The sequence below is a fragment of the Mirounga leonina genome, unplaced genomic scaffold, assembly GCF_011800145.1.
Source record: "Mirounga leonina isolate KUSES-001 unplaced genomic scaffold, KU_Mleo_1.0 Mir_168, whole genome shotgun sequence".
Taxonomy (NCBI): domain Eukaryota; kingdom Metazoa; phylum Chordata; class Mammalia; order Carnivora; family Phocidae; genus Mirounga; species Mirounga leonina.
The window spans coordinates 48,517,441-48,533,742 of record NW_023270426.1 but is presented as its reverse complement, the minus strand read 5'-3'; the positions used below and the strand labels follow the sequence as shown (position 1 = coordinate 48,533,742).

The 16,302-nt window shown below is 42.8% G+C and overlaps 1 protein-coding gene across 9 annotated transcripts in view; it reads right to left on the bottom strand.

Moving 5' to 3' along the window:
* PDE8B (phosphodiesterase 8B) overlaps window positions 1–16,302 on the bottom strand; it is a 239,340-nt gene that overhangs the window by 111,646 nt on the left and 111,392 nt on the right. For 5 of the 9 annotated variants that reach the window (XM_035014694.1, XM_035014700.1, XM_035014693.1 and 2 more), the window contains exon 2: window positions 3,612–3,671. The exons of 2 other annotated variants lie outside the window; for them this stretch is intronic. In XM_035014694.1, the coding sequence (XP_034870585.1) occupies window positions 3,612–3,671 (60 nt within the window). The remainder of the gene's footprint in view (window positions 1–3,611; window positions 3,672–16,302) is intronic. 2 more of the 9 variants (XM_035014695.1, XM_035014691.1) reach the window with 1 other exon arrangement.

Sequence of the window (16,302 nt, the reverse complement as noted above, 5' to 3'; positions counted from 1 at the left end):
ATCACAGACAAAACATCAAGTATTAGCAGATACTGATAACAACATAGCCACTGCCATAGAAACTGAAAAAAATTAGTCAAAAAATTAAGATATAGTCTGAATAGCATAATTAGTAAGGTTCAGTTAATTCATGTATATAGAATTTCTTATTCAAATAGAGATACATCTTTAAAAGCTTTTTGTTGAATATTATTTTCAAAATTGGTTTACGTTATTGCCCAAACAAGCTGCAACAAACAAAGAATCAGTAACAAAGGCATCAAATTCAATGGAAGATCATATAGTCTTTTCAGCAAGTGAAGCTAGAATTAGAATCAATATAAGGATAAAAAATGAGCTGAAGCCTCATCATTCCATACCGCAAAATGAACTTGAGATTGATGATAGATCTAAAATTGTTAAACAGTAGTTTCAAAAAAAAAACCAAAAAACCCTAAGAAATTATCTTTTCAACCTGGGAGTAGGTAAAGATTCTTAGGATACAGCAAGCAATAACCTTCAAAGAAAAGACTAATTAGGTTAGATCAAAATTAAATTTTGCTTAAAAGCTTAAGAAAATTTATAGAAGAACCAGATTGGAAGAAAGTATTCTCAAAATCTGACAAAGGACTTGTGAAAGAGTATATGAAAAACTACAATTCAGTAATGTTTTAAAAGTCAATCCAATTAAAAATAAAGACTTAACCAAACATTCACAAAAGATAAAAGAATAAGTCAATAAAGTGCTCAACATTATCATCAAGGATTTGGAGTAACCAGAACTCTCATATTGCTTGTAGGAGTATAGAACATTAGCAACCCATTTTTAGAGGACATATGGAAATCTCTTAAAAAACTAAACACATCATTGTTTTGGAGTTTCTAGCAAAACAACTAGGCAAGTAAAATGAAGTAAAAGGTATTCAAATTGGAAAGGAAGAATTAATGGCATGACCTTGTAGATAATTCTAAAGAATCCACAAAAAAGTCCAAGAGCTAATAAAGGAGCTCAGCAAGGTTGCAAGATACAAGATAAACAAAAATTGTACCAATGAATAACCCAATAATGAAATTAAGGAAATAATTCCATTTGCCATAGAATCAAAAAGAATAAAATATTTTAGGAATAATAACCAAATATCAAAGACATACACTAAACACTATAAAACATTATGGAAAGAGGAAAATTTAAAGAAAGGGAAAAAATCTCTCCATTAACAAATTGGGAGACAAAACTATTAACACAGTAATACTTGCAAAATTGATTTACAGACTTATTGCAATCACTTAGGGGACTCACACTTTGAAGCATGGCAATCAAGACAGTGTGGTACTGGAATAGGACAGACAAATATACCAATGGAAGAGAACTGAGAATCCAGAGGTAAACCTTCACAATTATGGTCAGTTGATTTTTGACAAACGTGCCAGTACAATTCAATGGGGAAAGAATATTCTCTTTAACAAATAGTGCTGCGACAACAACATCCACATGTGAAAGAATGAAGTCCTATCTCACACCATATACAAAAATTAACTCAAAATGGACCATAGAGCTAAATGTAAGAGCTAAAACTCCTTGAAGAGGGCGCCTGGGTGGCTCAGTTGGTTAAGCGACTGCCTTCGGCTCAGGTCATAATCCTGGAGTCCCAGGATAGAGTCCCATATTGGGATCGCCACTTAGCAGGGAGTCTGCTTCTCCCTCTGACCCTCTCCCCTCTCATGCTCTCTCTCTCTCTCTCAAATAAATAAAATCTTAAAAAAAAAAAAAAAAAACTCCTTGAAGACAAAAAGCAGTGTATCTTTGTGACCTTACATTAGGGGATAGACTCTTACATACGACAGCAAATGATGTTGAATAAAGAAAAATTTCCTAATGATGCCTGTAGCCTGATGCCTTTCAAATGAAGCTTAAAAATACCCCCAAACAAAGTAATTATTATGAATGGACACATACATATATAAAGTATGCAAACATCTAGCATAACAAATTTCCAAGTAGTGGTTACTTCTAGGGAGGAGAGGATGGGGAGGGGGGACAGAAGGATAATTAAGGGTAATCTTTTGTTTCTGGAAAAAAAAAAAACCCAAAACTTCAAATAGAAAAAGTATACTGTTAATAGCTGATGAAAGTGGTACGACTATACCTATGTACTTTTATGAATATTTCAAATACTTTATGATTTGACAAATTACATTTTTTTTAAAGGAACGAGACATCCTTATGATCACTAATTTCCAGTACAACACAGGGCAAAAATTAAGGTAAATTAAACTAATTGATCTAAAACTCCACTAATCTCAAGAAATGTTCAGGAAATTGCTTTGGGAATAAACACTATTATTAGATCCTTTGTCATTGCCTTTATTCAAAATGGAGAACAAAGTACATGCCCCCAGAATGATCACTGGAATTTTCCACTTGTTTGTATTCTATACAAATAGTTGTGGCTTATGTTTATTTTAGTAAATTCTTTTTTCTCCCTCTACTCCTAAATTTGTTTTCATCAAATTTTCCCAAGCTTAAATTTCTTTTTTTTCCTTTCCCTAGATTTGTATTTCCTTTCCTAAGCAACAATAAAACATTATTTTCCTTTTTCCATTTGCTCATAAATCAAACAGTACATTTCCTTGTTTGGTTTTTCACTTTCAACTACATGTTTGGTTTGCTTACATTTTTTCTGCTATTCACTTTCCCTACCGAGTACAAGACATGCTTCCAGGTGTTAACAAACTACTTTTTTATAGGGAAAAGGTTCACTTATTTAGACCTATCAGGAAAATGTGCATGCAGATGGGGATTTAACAATAAGCACTTTCTACTTAAAAGGGTACAGACCATGTTTCTCTGAAGGGGCCATTGGATGCTGAGGGCTGTAGGGAGGACAGTTGCTAAGTTGCTGACATTATTACAGGGAGGTGAAGGCCAGGGGCACCCGGCCTTCTTTTCCCACCGCCAGCTCCCACCGTGTTACAGAGCCTAGACCACAGCCTGGCTCAAGTCACAGGGCACAAGAAAGGGGAGACTCTTGTCATCTTTTCGACCCAGCCAACAACAGTTGTCATTTACTGAGACGGCCCACTGCCAAGCAGTCTTCTGGGCACTCAATACAACTTCGTTGGACTCCTAATTCCCCATGAGAGAGGGGGATTATCTCTACTTTATAGACAGGGCACTGCGTAGAGAAGTCAAGCAATACAAGGAAGCTCACCCAGCTTTGCCACCTGGCTGGAAGAGCCGAGATTCACGTCCAACTGGGGCTCGTGGCACACGCCCTGCCATGTGCACACACAGCTTCTTCCCTTTCCAGCTGCTGCAGGGTGTGGAGCAGGGCAGTTTTTTGGTGGAAGAGTTGCTCTCCCTCCCAACCCACCATGCACCCTACCTACTGTATTTATGCTCACGACAGGGCAATGGTTAAGTCCTCAAGGAAACGATTTGATTCCTCAAGTATGGCATTAATAGAAACAAGCATTTACACAGAGGCATCTGTACACAGTATTTATGTACACATAGGTGTGTTTGTAGGGGCAAGGCTGGCTACCTGCTGTGGTACTGAAGGAGCCCTTCTGAGGGTGCTCCTATAACCGGGTGCTCCAGAAACAAAGCCCCACGAATAATGGAGGCCTACCTGAATAGGATCCTGTGTCAGTCTCATGGGCCCAATGCGCACCTCCGCTGAAGAGACCTGCTAAATAAGCGACAACACGTTAGATGTGTCAAGTCAAACTACAAGAATTGACAAATACTTCCTTACTTAGAATATTACATGATACTACTTTGTAGACACTGACTACAAGGATCCAATTTACTGACACGGAGACAGTTTATAAAACATATATGGCATAATCCTAGTTTTGCGTAAGAACGTACACATTTATATGTGCATTGAAAATGTCCTGGAGGAGATCATCAAATGCTAAGTAGTGGATTTCAGGTTGTTTTTACTTTAAGTACATGGATTTTTATAATAAGCAAGTACTGCTTTACGGGAGAAAACCAATCATTTTCTGAGCACCGACTATGTGCTCAGCACCATGCTAGACACTTCTTTTTTGCTAGACAGTTCTTATTCTAACACCTCAAATAAAGGTTTTTCTCAAATGTGAAAGCTAAAACATTTGAAGAGCTGTTCCTCTATTTACTTCTTAATTTTCTTACCTTCATGCTTCGTATGAGGCATAGACAGCTCATTCTTACCCATGTTTACCACGAATAAACTCATTTGAATTGCACTTCCTCCAATAAAGTGGGGAAGCCCATACCATGACCGCAAGATGCAAATTGCGCCCCACGACTCAGTTCAGGAATGAGCTTAGGTGTTCAGTGGCCAACACCATCTAACTGCCTTCAGCTCCAAGCACAGAGCAAGTATTTGTAATAACTTTGCTTGGATTAGTCACTTTCTCAAAGTGACTCTTTCTAGGTAACTTTATTGAGAGTCTTGACCTGACCCCTAAGGATCCAGTTTTATTGTTCTCCAAGAGGAAGCAGTCATTTTGCCACCACTTGGAAGCTTATCCTGCGTTCTACACACGAGTTTGGTCCCTGCCAGTCAGACGGAACACCTTCAACAAGCATACAAAATCACAGGACCAGAGGTAACTCAATAATGAATCAAGGGCCAGAGGAAGCTTTTATCAGTTAACAAAAGCAGAACTTTCTTTAAATTATAATTTTTTTAAAAGATTTTATTTATTTATTTGACAGAGAGAGATACAGCGAGAGCAGGAACACAAGCAGAGGGAGTGGGAGAGGGAGAAGCAGGCTTCCCGCGGAGCAGGGAGCCCGATGTGGGGCTCGATCCCAGGACTTGGGGATCGTGACCTGAGCCGAAAGCAGACGCTTTACGACTGAGCCACCCAGAGGCCCCTTTAAATTATAATTTTGAAAACTAAAAATTTCCCTTTCTCCTTTCTTCCCTTTTCTCTGTGCTTAATTCGTGGTGGGCATGGTGTGAATCTTCTTCTAAACATGACTGAATTGGTGACATTCTTTTCCTCTTTAAGGTTGATTCCTCAACCCTGGCTTCACCATGTGAAGCAATGATCCTGGGGACTTTGGCCTCTCGCCAACCCAGCCAGCAGACAGCTCGAAACCCTCCAATGACTGCTCAACAGAGGCTATTGGTCCTCGGTGCTGGGTTCTGCTTGGGGAGGCAGCCCCTGACCAGTGGACCCTTGTAGGAGGCCTGGCACAATTCATACCAACACGGGGCCTCGAGTCCCTGAGCCATGGACCAGTGGCGAGTTCCTTCAGTGTTTCACTGCTGTCTTCAGGTAGAACATGTGATCCTATGCTTCTTTCCTTCAAACAAAACAATATCCTACGAAGTGTTACTGCTGATACCAGCACCCAGCACATACACACAGCCCTAAGAATGATTCCACTGAAAAACCAGCGGTACCAGGCCTCCTGTGTCACTGGGACTCAGCAGCCCACCCAGCACCCCAGCTCTACTTGGACACAGTGTTTATTTCTGAAACACACATGGTCCTTCAAAAGCAGTGTAACTGCCAGAATTTTACTAAAAAGTTAATAATTAAGAAGTAAAACCCATTTGATAAAGTAAGATCAAGTTGACTGATTATCTAGGATATCTTTTCACAGTCCCTGTGATCTCTCTTGGGTTCACTGCCCCCATCACACACCTAAGTGCCCCTCCAACAAGGCTACAGGTTTTCTCCAGCTAAACTGACTCCCAAAGGGGTCATCCAGGGGAAGAAAAAAAAAAATCAATGAAATATGTAGTATAAAGTTTAAAAGGAATAAAATAAAGTGACTCTCTTTGGAAGGCTAAGGGACAGGGGGAAGGATCCCTGCTAGAAGGGTACAGACTATCCAAAAAACAGTTCACTCTTAACCAATACATTTCTATCTAATTTCGTAAATAACCAAGATGTGCACCAAGTAGTTATAAAGGGTTGTGTGTGTGTGTGTGTGTGTGTGTGTTGGAGAGCTCACAATACGTTCCTGATGAAATCTCTCTCTAGAACAAATCCCGTGAAACAGTGTAATCACTCCTGGCACACAAATGGTTGGATTCGCATTTAATGAAAATAATTCTCATTATTGTCTCCTATTCATTTAGGCCCAGAGGATCCTATCATATTTCAGCTCTTTATGTAACTGAATTTAGACAGGACACAGGTCAAGTCACTTTTTACATAGGTCTCTTGGTGGGATAAAAGCCCTGAAAGGCAGGGGCCTGGGTGGCTCAGTCAGTTAAGCGTCTGCCTTCGGCTCAGGTCATGATCCCGAGGTCCTGGGATTGAGCCCCGCGTCAGGTTCCCTGCTCAGTGGGAAGCCTGCTTCTCCCTCTGCCTGCCGCTCCCCCTGCTTGTGCTCTCTCTCACTCTCTGTCAAATAAATAAGTAAAATCTTAAAAAAAAAAAAAAAAAGCGCCCTGAAAGGCAGCATTTATGGGCCTTTATTATCAACATTAAAAAGAAAGTCAATTCCATTTTCCTTATATGTAAGGAAATGATGATTAATTTGGAGTAATTCTGAAATAAAGTCCTTGCATTATTGACAACACTGGTAAAGCTCTTCAACTATGGTCATTTTTTGTCATGCATTTTAGGTCTTTAGAAAACGATGTTTTTGTTGGAACTATCGAGTAAGCTCAGTATGTTAGTTTCCCAGGGATTGTGAAGTTTTGAATAAAGAGGAAGAGCTCTGATGGGAGGAGAAATACCTTCTGAATCACTTCTGATCACAATTCAGAAGCTGGGGGAAGAAAAAAAAAAAACCCTGAAGTTTATTATCTCATTGGTATGTGGTAAAATAGTTCATGTACTTTTTCTTTTAATTTTGGGATGTAAATATTACTTTTTTTTTTTTTTGCACTAATGAGCCCAGAGTTGAGAAGATGGTAAAAACTGACATGTTAAAACTCCTATAATAGGTTAGATATGTGGGAGAAGATTAATATGTTTTCTCATTTAAATCTCAAAATCCATTTCACTATTTTAGCTCTGAATTAGAATAGGCTCAATTATACTGTGGTATCAAAGAGACCCCAAATCTCAGTGGCCTACTAATAGAAAGGTTTTTTTTTATTCATACAAAATTCACTGTGGTTCCAGGTGACTTTCCTAAGCAATTCCTCCTCGTGGTTACTTAGAAGTCCAGGCCAAGACAAAGTCAGGGGGGAAGTCACAGGAGACTCAGGCATGGGTTTCTAAAACCTCAGCCTGAAAGTTAGACACAGTCCTTTCCCTCAGCCCATCGGCTGGAGCTAGTCACGTGGCCCCACTTCACTGTAAGGGGGTGGGAAATCTAACGAAGCCAAAGGGTAGTAGTTACATAGGCCTTTTAAAACTTTGCCAGGAGAACATCTGAGGATCCTGTGGACACTCCTCAAGGCACCTGCTCTCCCCGAGGGACTGTGCTAGGCACCTTCACAGGAGTGACCTTTGCAGGAGACCGGCAATGGCCACTGAGTGACAGTATGGAATTTTCCAAGCGACACCTGACCTAGAACATACCCTTTTCCTGCTCAACAGCAAAGACGCTACAACTGTCTTCCACAACCGTAGGAGTCCCCTGCCTGACCCAGCTCAGCAGGAAGCCGCCAGGAGGGAGGCAGAGCCCAGGAGACAGTACTGCAAGTTTGGTCGACCTTTCCCAAGACCCGGGCCTCCCCCGTCTCTACCCACTTCTTCCCAAGCCCGCCTCACTGTGCCACCTCCCAGGAGGCACCCTCCACCTCCACCACCCAGCTTGGGGCCTCAATTTACCAGCTCCTTTAGTCCTGACCTACACTTAGCTTCCGGTCTCTTGGCTTCCCTTTTCCTTCTTAGGCTGCACTCCCGTTCACCTGACCTTGGCTCCCACGCCCAAGAGAGGTCAACTATCTCGGCAGAACGGCAGCACTTCTTGCCGGCTCTGCGGGCTGATGCAAGGCAGCGACCAGCAAGGCAAAGCTGCAGCAGCGCTACCCTTGCAGGGGTCTGTGCCTGACACAGCAGCCTGCTGCCTACATGTCATCGATCTACGACAGAGCGTTTATGAACACCAACAGACCATGTACTGAGGTCTCTGTAACAAAGCCAAGACTCTCTATTTCCAAGAGTGAACTGTGAGCAGCTGCAGATGCACGGACCCCCAGGTAGGATATGAGCTCTGATTCCCAGAAGTGAAGAAGTTCGCCAAGGTCACAGAAGCAAGCAAAGGGTGGGGTCAGAGATAACCTAATTCTAGTGCCCACGGGGGAGGAGGATGGGACAAGGATGTGAAGAGACACACTTCCTACCACTCTGACCACACATCTTCCCCCAACAGCCCAATGAGGAAGGACTGCTGACCGACAGTGCAGCCTGAACTCTCCCATGTTTATAGTGTGTCCAACATTCATGCATACACATGTGTATACAGGGTAACATGCATACACCTGCAGCAAGGTAACCAATTCACATGCAGGGGAGTTGGCTCTCTAGGGGAAAAAAAAGTCCTATTTTGTAGCATTTGCTGATGCTCTGGTATAAAAACCTTCACTTTAGTTAATCTCAAGCTAGCAACATAGGGCCCTGAGTGTGCAATTGGGACTGTATCTTTTCATTCTGAATAAAAAGGGTCTATGGGTGGCAAACTCATTGGGTCTTTGTTGGTCTACAAATGTCTATCACTCACTTTTGATAGTTTAAGGAGATACACAATTCTGGATGATAGATATTTTCCCCTCCAACTTTAAAGATGAAAAGGAGAAAGTACTTCTGGTTTTCAAGGTGGGGAGATCAAGGAAGGCTCCATTAAGGCAAGCAGGTCATGAAGAACAAGAGACTGGCTTGGGAGAAGAAATTACAGACATACGAAAGAACAGAACCAAAGACATGGAGGTAAAAATGCTAAGGTACAATGGCAGAGAAAGAAGACTGGGAGGACTGGGTTCAGTCCCTTAGAGCATCTTGGAAGGTATGTGCCACTACCCACACACCCCCCCCACCCGCCCCGCCGAACCCGCTTCCTTTCCTGTAGGCAGCAACCACACTGTAGGTTTCTGAGTGGAAAATTAACAGGATCCAATTAGGACTTGGGGCGGGGGTGGGGGGGTGGGAATCAAACATCTGGTTTGTCTACTTTCTGGATAGATAAGAACAGATTTAGCAAAAACAAAATAGACATTGCTATGAGTAGGAACTAGAGCAGTGAAATCAAGTGAGAAAAAGGTCACAACGAACAAGAATAAAATGACCAAAAAACCCAACACAGCTTGGCCGCATTTAAATGGAGAGGAAAGTCAAGATCAAAACTTGGCACAGGTCAGGCCAATGAAAGACATCATCCAGAAAGAAGTCCGGGTAGTTCAGGCTAATCTGCCTGTCACCACACCGTGCTCCCTGCTGGGGACTGCCACACCTCTGGGGACTTCCAGCTTCAAGAATTTTGTTAGAAGCCTGGACTCGGAGTTGTAGAGTGTCCCCCAAACAGGAAGGAAGTGAGAAGTCAGAAGAAAAGCAGTTGGCCTGGAAAAGCCCTTGCTACCCCATCTGCCAGCACAGCTTACACCAACCCCCTCCAGCAGCTGCTCACGTGCCCCCACTCTCTGAGGGCTGTCCAAACCCAGCTGCATCCAGGCACCCCTAACGGCTCTCCTCAGCACCCTCCTCTACCGCATCGTCACCAACTTTATTACTCATTTAAGTAGCTTTCGCCTTGGCAAGACCCAGTTTCCGGAAGACACAGCATCAGTCCTCCTCACAATTTTATCCCCAGCATCTGGAACTAAATTCAACTGCCAAAAATCACATGGGTTTTAGGCAACAGAATCAGGAACTGAGGCTTGATTTCTGCCCCCAGCACATCCAGTGTGTTTCATTATGTTCTTCCATTATGCTCTAGAATTTAGAGAATTCTGACCCCTTTTCTACCCTGAGGTTCTGGACCTCATTCTGATTTTGCAGAACAGATGCTCTGTACCCAGCGAGCCCTGCTCAGGTCCTGGTCATCTGCACTACCGCTAACAAGGCTGCCACTAGGACTAGGAAGCAAAGAGGAAGGTGTGTGTCTACGTCAGTGTCTGGGCCACTGTGGCGGGCTTCCACCTTCCAGAAAACAAGCTCCAAGTCTGAATCTTCCCCACTTCAGGGATGTTGTATTTGGAATTGCTTCCTCCCCACCAGCAGAACTGAACATTCACACACGTGTACATACACAGCTCAGGGCAAGTGGGGAGGGGCGACTCCATGGGGAGATCAGTCCATCACTAAAGGCATCAGCTGTGGGCTCAGGAATAAGCATTTTAAATACCTTAACTCTGCCTGCTACCCTGTTCGCTCTGACTTTAGTATTTAATTCTCTCAAGGTGTCCCCTCTCCACCCTCCATTCTCAGGCCAAAATTCTTTCTTTATTCCTCTGAGCAAGCAAAGGTTGTGTTTGACTTTGGCTTTTTTTTTTTTTTTTTTTTTTGAGAGAAAGCGATCAAGCATGTGTACATGCAAGGGGGGGGGGGGGGGGGGGCGGCGGTGGTGGCGGCAGAGGGAGACAGAATCTCAAGCAGACTCCCTGCTGAGTGCAGAGCCCTATACCAGGCTGGCTCCTACAACCCTGAGATCATGACCTGAGCAGAAATCGAGTCAGATGCTTAACCAGATGAGCCACCCAGGGGCCCCTACTTTTGCCTTTTTAATAGTTCCATGCCTGCCCTCGGGCTTTCAGTCCAAAAGGCACCGCACTATGAGGCTGCACATCCCTGCCTCATCCTGGGCTGCACTCTGCAGGCCCCCTGCCCTCAGCCTATCTAGCATGCTTCCTTCGGTCTCTTTGTCAGCCTCGGGGCCCTGGCAGCAGGCTCTACCCTCACACCAGCCTCCAACCCTCCCCTTGCTTTGCTTCTGGCCACCCTAGAGCACCTCTGTCAACTCAGTTGCCCCAGACCTTTCAGTGCCCAATAGGTGGTTCTGACCCTCCCCTCACCTTCCCGCTGACAATTCTCTCATCTAGACATCCTCAGCCTGTGCTTCCTGTTCCAAGTACCTGGGACTTATTAAATGTATCAATGCCTGGGTCCTACTTCAAACTACAAGAATCAGAATCTCTAATGATGGGGCCCAGGCATCAGCATTTTTAAATCACAGGTGCAACCAGAGTTGAGAATCACTGGTCTATGCTGAGCAGTCATATCTGTTGTCAATAGAAGACTCAATTATTTTATTAGTTTATTCAACAAATGTCACCTGAGTACTTATCTTTCAAAAGGGCAACAAAACCTACCCAGACACACCCTCTCCAAAATCTCAAGATCACTTAGGCAAGAGAAAGATAAAATCCTTCACATTTGAGGATTTCCCCAAACCAGTATCTCTAAATGAGTATCAAAAAAAATTTAAGTCTGTTACAAACATATATATGGAAGATGACTCAGTCATCAGATACTCACAATTGGTGACAGATCTACTGACTGTTTTGTGCTCTCTTATGTTCTATTACTATAGTACATTCATTTGGCAGCATAAGGTTTCATCACAAATACAAACATACAGGTAACTACTCATCAAAATATACCACTATAAAAGAGATCAACTTGACTTTGAAATTTAAAACTTCTATTCACCAAAAAACTAAAACAAAAAGCAAAAAACACTCCAATAAAAAGAAAAAAAAGGGGGGGGAGCCCAAGAGATAGATCTAAAATTCAGGAAACAATCAAGTATTAGTAACCAGAACATAACAAAAACGTTTAAAAACAATCAGTGAAAACACAACCAAAAAGAAAGTTCAGGGGGTGCCTGGGTGGCTCAGTCGTTAAGCGGCTGCCTTCGGCTCAGGTCATGATCCCGGGATCCTGGGATCGAGCCCCGCATCGGGCTCTCTGCTCCGTGGGCAGCCTGCTTCTTCCTCTCCCGCTCCCCCTGCTTGTGTTCCCTCTCTGGCTGTGTCTCTCTCTGTCAAATAAATAAATAAAATCTTAAAAAAAAAAAAAAAAAGTTCAGCAGAAGATAGGAAAAAAACTCAGAGAAGGAAATTTAAGCATGAAAAGATGCTCAATCTTTAGTAATCAGGAAAATTTTAAATTACAATGAGATACTATGTCACACCCAGCCATTTATTAAAAGCAACAGAATGATAGAGTTAAGAAGTTAAACAGTATCATGGGCCAGAAGGTTGACCTATAGGAACTCATACATTGTTGGTGAGTGTGTAAATGGCTTCAGCCACTTTGAAAAATATTTTGGGGATTTCTAATAAAGATGAAAAAGCATGTATCCTACCATCCAGCTCCTATGTGATTTCTGTGTGTTTCTGTGCGGTATACAAGGAGGTACTTACAAAAATATTTGGAGCAAATTTTTAACAAAAAATTGGAGACAGCCTAATCCACAATCCATTAGCACCCAACACCAGGAAAATTATTATTTTGAGGAATATCCATACAATGGATATTATACTATGAAAATATATCAACTAAGAGCGACCCATTCAAAATGGATGAATCTCATAAACCTCAAGTAAAAAAAAGATTTCGAAAAACACATACCTTAGAATACCACTTAAAGTTTTTAAATTATTTAAAATACTGAACATAGGGGCGCCTGGGTGGCTCAGTTAAACATCTTCCTTTGGCTCAGGTCATGATTTCAGGGTCCTAGGATTGAGCACCCCCCCAACCCCCCCACATCAGGCTCCCAGCTCAACAGGAAGTCTGCTTCTCCCTCTCCCTCCCTGCTCCTCTCATGCGCTCTCTCTTGCTCCCAAAAATAAATACCAAAACAAATAAATAACTGAATATAATTTAGGAATACTGTAACAGTACAGAGAAAAGCTTATAAATTCCCAGTTAAGGCAAGAAGTCCCACTGGTAGAAAGGAAAAGGGGACTTATGTAGGGAAGGAACTACTCGGGGCTTCAACTCCTGTTCATGATCTATTCTTTTTTAAGCAGTGAGCAGTGACTACATAGGTGTTTACTGAATTATTTTTTCTCATTTGCTGTCTATCTTAAATACTGCAAAATAAATTTATAACGGGTTTCATTTTATTGGAAAAGTCTTTTCTATTTTTAACATTAACTGGGCAGTAACCACTAGACAAATAGTCTATATATACTATTTCTTTCCTACTATAAAACCTTTATTTGGTAAAGTAAGGTAGTGTGTTTAAAATTCCTCAGAATATGGATACAATTTCCTTGAAACTCAGTAAAATGAAATCCTAGAAAAGTGGGCTGGGACTCAGGGGTCCTTGCTCAAAGTAACTGCTCCTTGCTTCATTATGAAAGGGCTTATGAATCCCCCCCAAAGGCCAGTTCATGTAATGGTCACAGCAATCCCCCTTCTTTAACCGCTAAAGAATTTAAACCTCCGGGGTGCCTGCGGGGCACGGTCCGTTAAATGTCCAACTCTTTGTTTTGGCTCAGGTCGTAATCTCATGGGTCCTTAGATTGAGCCCCGTTGGGCTCTGGGCTCAGCACAGGGTCTGCTTGGGATTTTCCTTCTGCCCTCCCCTGCGCTTGCACTCCCTCTCTAAAATAAAAAAATCTTAAAAAATCAATCAATCAAGGACTTAAAGCTCCATCACGGTTAAGCACCTCATCCAAGGGGCTTGAGTTGAGATTTAAGCCCAGACCCACCTTACTTAGAAGGCCATGCTCTTATTTATATATTCACTTATATTTTGATTTGTCCTAAAAAAGTCTTAAGATGCTAAGCAAAGAAACTAAGTGAAACTTTGCGAATGATTTATCATTAAACGAAAGCTCTGGTTGAAAAATAATGAGCAAAGGGCCAATGAAGTGGGGAGATCAGTATGCACAGCCTATGGCATAGCCAACACGGCTGTCAAAGAGGGAGGCACGTCTCCTGCACAAGAGGAGACCGTGATGGGCTTGCCAGCACGGTGTCTTACAAGGCCCCCCACCCAGGCCCTCTCCTCCATTCCCCAGTCACTGCTGTTAACAAGGCTGTTCTTTCTCAACAGGGATCCCTGCTACCATCAGCTAAGTGGGAAAGAGGGTCATCTATCGCACTGTGCCCGGACAACACTGCAGTAAGAAAGGATAGAGGCCGTCATTGAGACCATCCACAGGTTAGCACCGAGGTGGTAAAAATCAGCGCCAAGACCCCTGGCTGCCACCAGATCCTAACACAGAAAATGTGACCAGCATCGTCTAAAGGAGGTGGCGTCCACCCCGCACACATAAATCAGATGAAATAAATTATTTAAATGATGAGTCACTTCATCTATAGCCATGACAAAATAACTCTGCCTGATACCAATTCGATGTTAAAATAAAAAAAGAAACAAAAAATGGTCAAGAATACAATCCATGAGGGGGGCCTGTGTGGCTCAGTTGGTTAAGCATCTCCCTTCGGCTCAGGTCATGATTTCAGGGTCCCTGTTCAATGGGGAGTCTGCTTCTCCCTCTGCCTGCACCACCCGTGCCCCCCCCGGTACTCTCTCTGGCCATCTGTCTCTCAAATAACTAAAATCTTAAAAAAAAAAAAAAGAATACAATCCACAAAGTGGGTGAGTACCCGAAGAAGGTGAGCACAAGGAAGCATTACAGAAAACTGGCTTTGGAGGAAAACAAAAAAACCTTAACTGCGCTCAGATATTATGATTATGTCAAAAGGCTTTACATTATACATTCAATCCAAGAATCAAGGCATCACCGTTCATCAACGTAACAATTCTGCCAGTATCACCCAGGCTGAGGGTGTATAAACATAACACCATTCCCAGATTCCAAAGGTCAAACCCAGAATCTGACTTGGAAAGGAGAGGAATGTAAAGGCAACCTCAAAACGTGACATACCTCAATGAACTTCTTTCCTTTTATTAGGGATATTACTGATAATAAAACTGCCGGATGGCTTCGAGCATTTACAATTACATTGTGTAACAGAGGACAAACAAAGCACAGTTGATCTCTAATTATTCAGGAGGCAGTTATCCAGATTGTGGAAAAATCCAAGCATTTCTGATGCTCTTCCAGCCCGCTGCATGCCTTCTCGTGAACGTTAAATGAAGACAAGAAAGTGAGGGGGGAGGATATTCAAATCAGTCAATTCTGCTAGATGGTCAGCAGTTCTGGTAAACAGATTGGATGGGCAAGGCAACAGAAACCATCTACTAAAAAGGAGCTTGAGATTTCCTGTGGATTTCAATTATCCATACTGCCTCTATCCTAAATTTTGTCATTGATAATGTAGAGTTGCCTTAGAGAACCAATAGCAAAATGTCTCCCCTGCTCAGCTCCAGGACAATCTCACACCAGGGCCCCGCTGACCGTGAAACAACTCTATTTTTTCACCACACCTCGTACTGCATCAAAAATTCAACCACACGTGCTTTCCTGACTCTAGTGTGTCAGGACCACTCACACAGGTATAAAATTCAACCATCAGTCCCTGAGAAAATGAATCACATGGACATTGGGATTAAAGAATCAGTGTCAAGCTGATTCCCAATTTAAAACAAATCCCATTTAAAATTAAGTAATTCGGGGGCACCTGGGTGGCTCAGTTGGTTAAGTGTCTGCCTTCAGCTCAGGTCATGATCCCAGGGTCCTGGGATTGAGTCCCGAATCAGGCTCCCTGCTCGGCGGGGAGTCTGCTTCTCCCTCTCCCTGTCTGCCGCTTCCCCTGCTTGTGCTCTCTCTGTCTCTGTCAAATAAATAAAATCTCAAAATTAAGTAGTTCATGAGAAGTCACTTGCAAAATGCAAATGCCCACTTTTTTGAAACAGAGTTTGACTTATTTGGTATAAACAATTATTTCTAAACAATTATTCATAAAAGTACAATTCATATCCTGAAAATGTAAGACTGAAGTGAGACACTACACAATTAAAACCGCAACATGATTATTAGAAAGTCAGCAAGCAAGATAGCCACCCTGAGACTGTATCCCAAGGGCCCTGAGACCCCTCCTCTACCTAAGATTACGGCCAGTGGCAGCCAAGTCCCCACCGTGCCCTGGCCCTCTGGTTCCACCAGGGCTTATGTCAAAAGTCAATGGGACAACACCCACCATCTTATTTCTTCTTTTCTTTTTTTTTTTAAGATTTTATTTATTTATTTGACAGAGAGATAGACAGAGCCAGCACAAGCGGAGGGAATGGCAGCGGGAGAGGGAGAAGCAGGCTCTGCACCGAGCAGGGAACCCGATGTGGGACTCGATCCCAGGTCCCTGGGATCATGACCTGAGCCGAAGGCAGATGCTTAACCATCTGAGCCACCCAGGCACCCCTTATTTCTTCTTTTCCAAGAATATTTTTAAGATTCAGAGACAGGGACAGATGAGCTCTGTAAGGGCAGAAGCAAAGTCTTCACAGGGGTGTGGCTGAGCTGAGGAAGGGCCCCTATAGCAGCACCCTCCTTT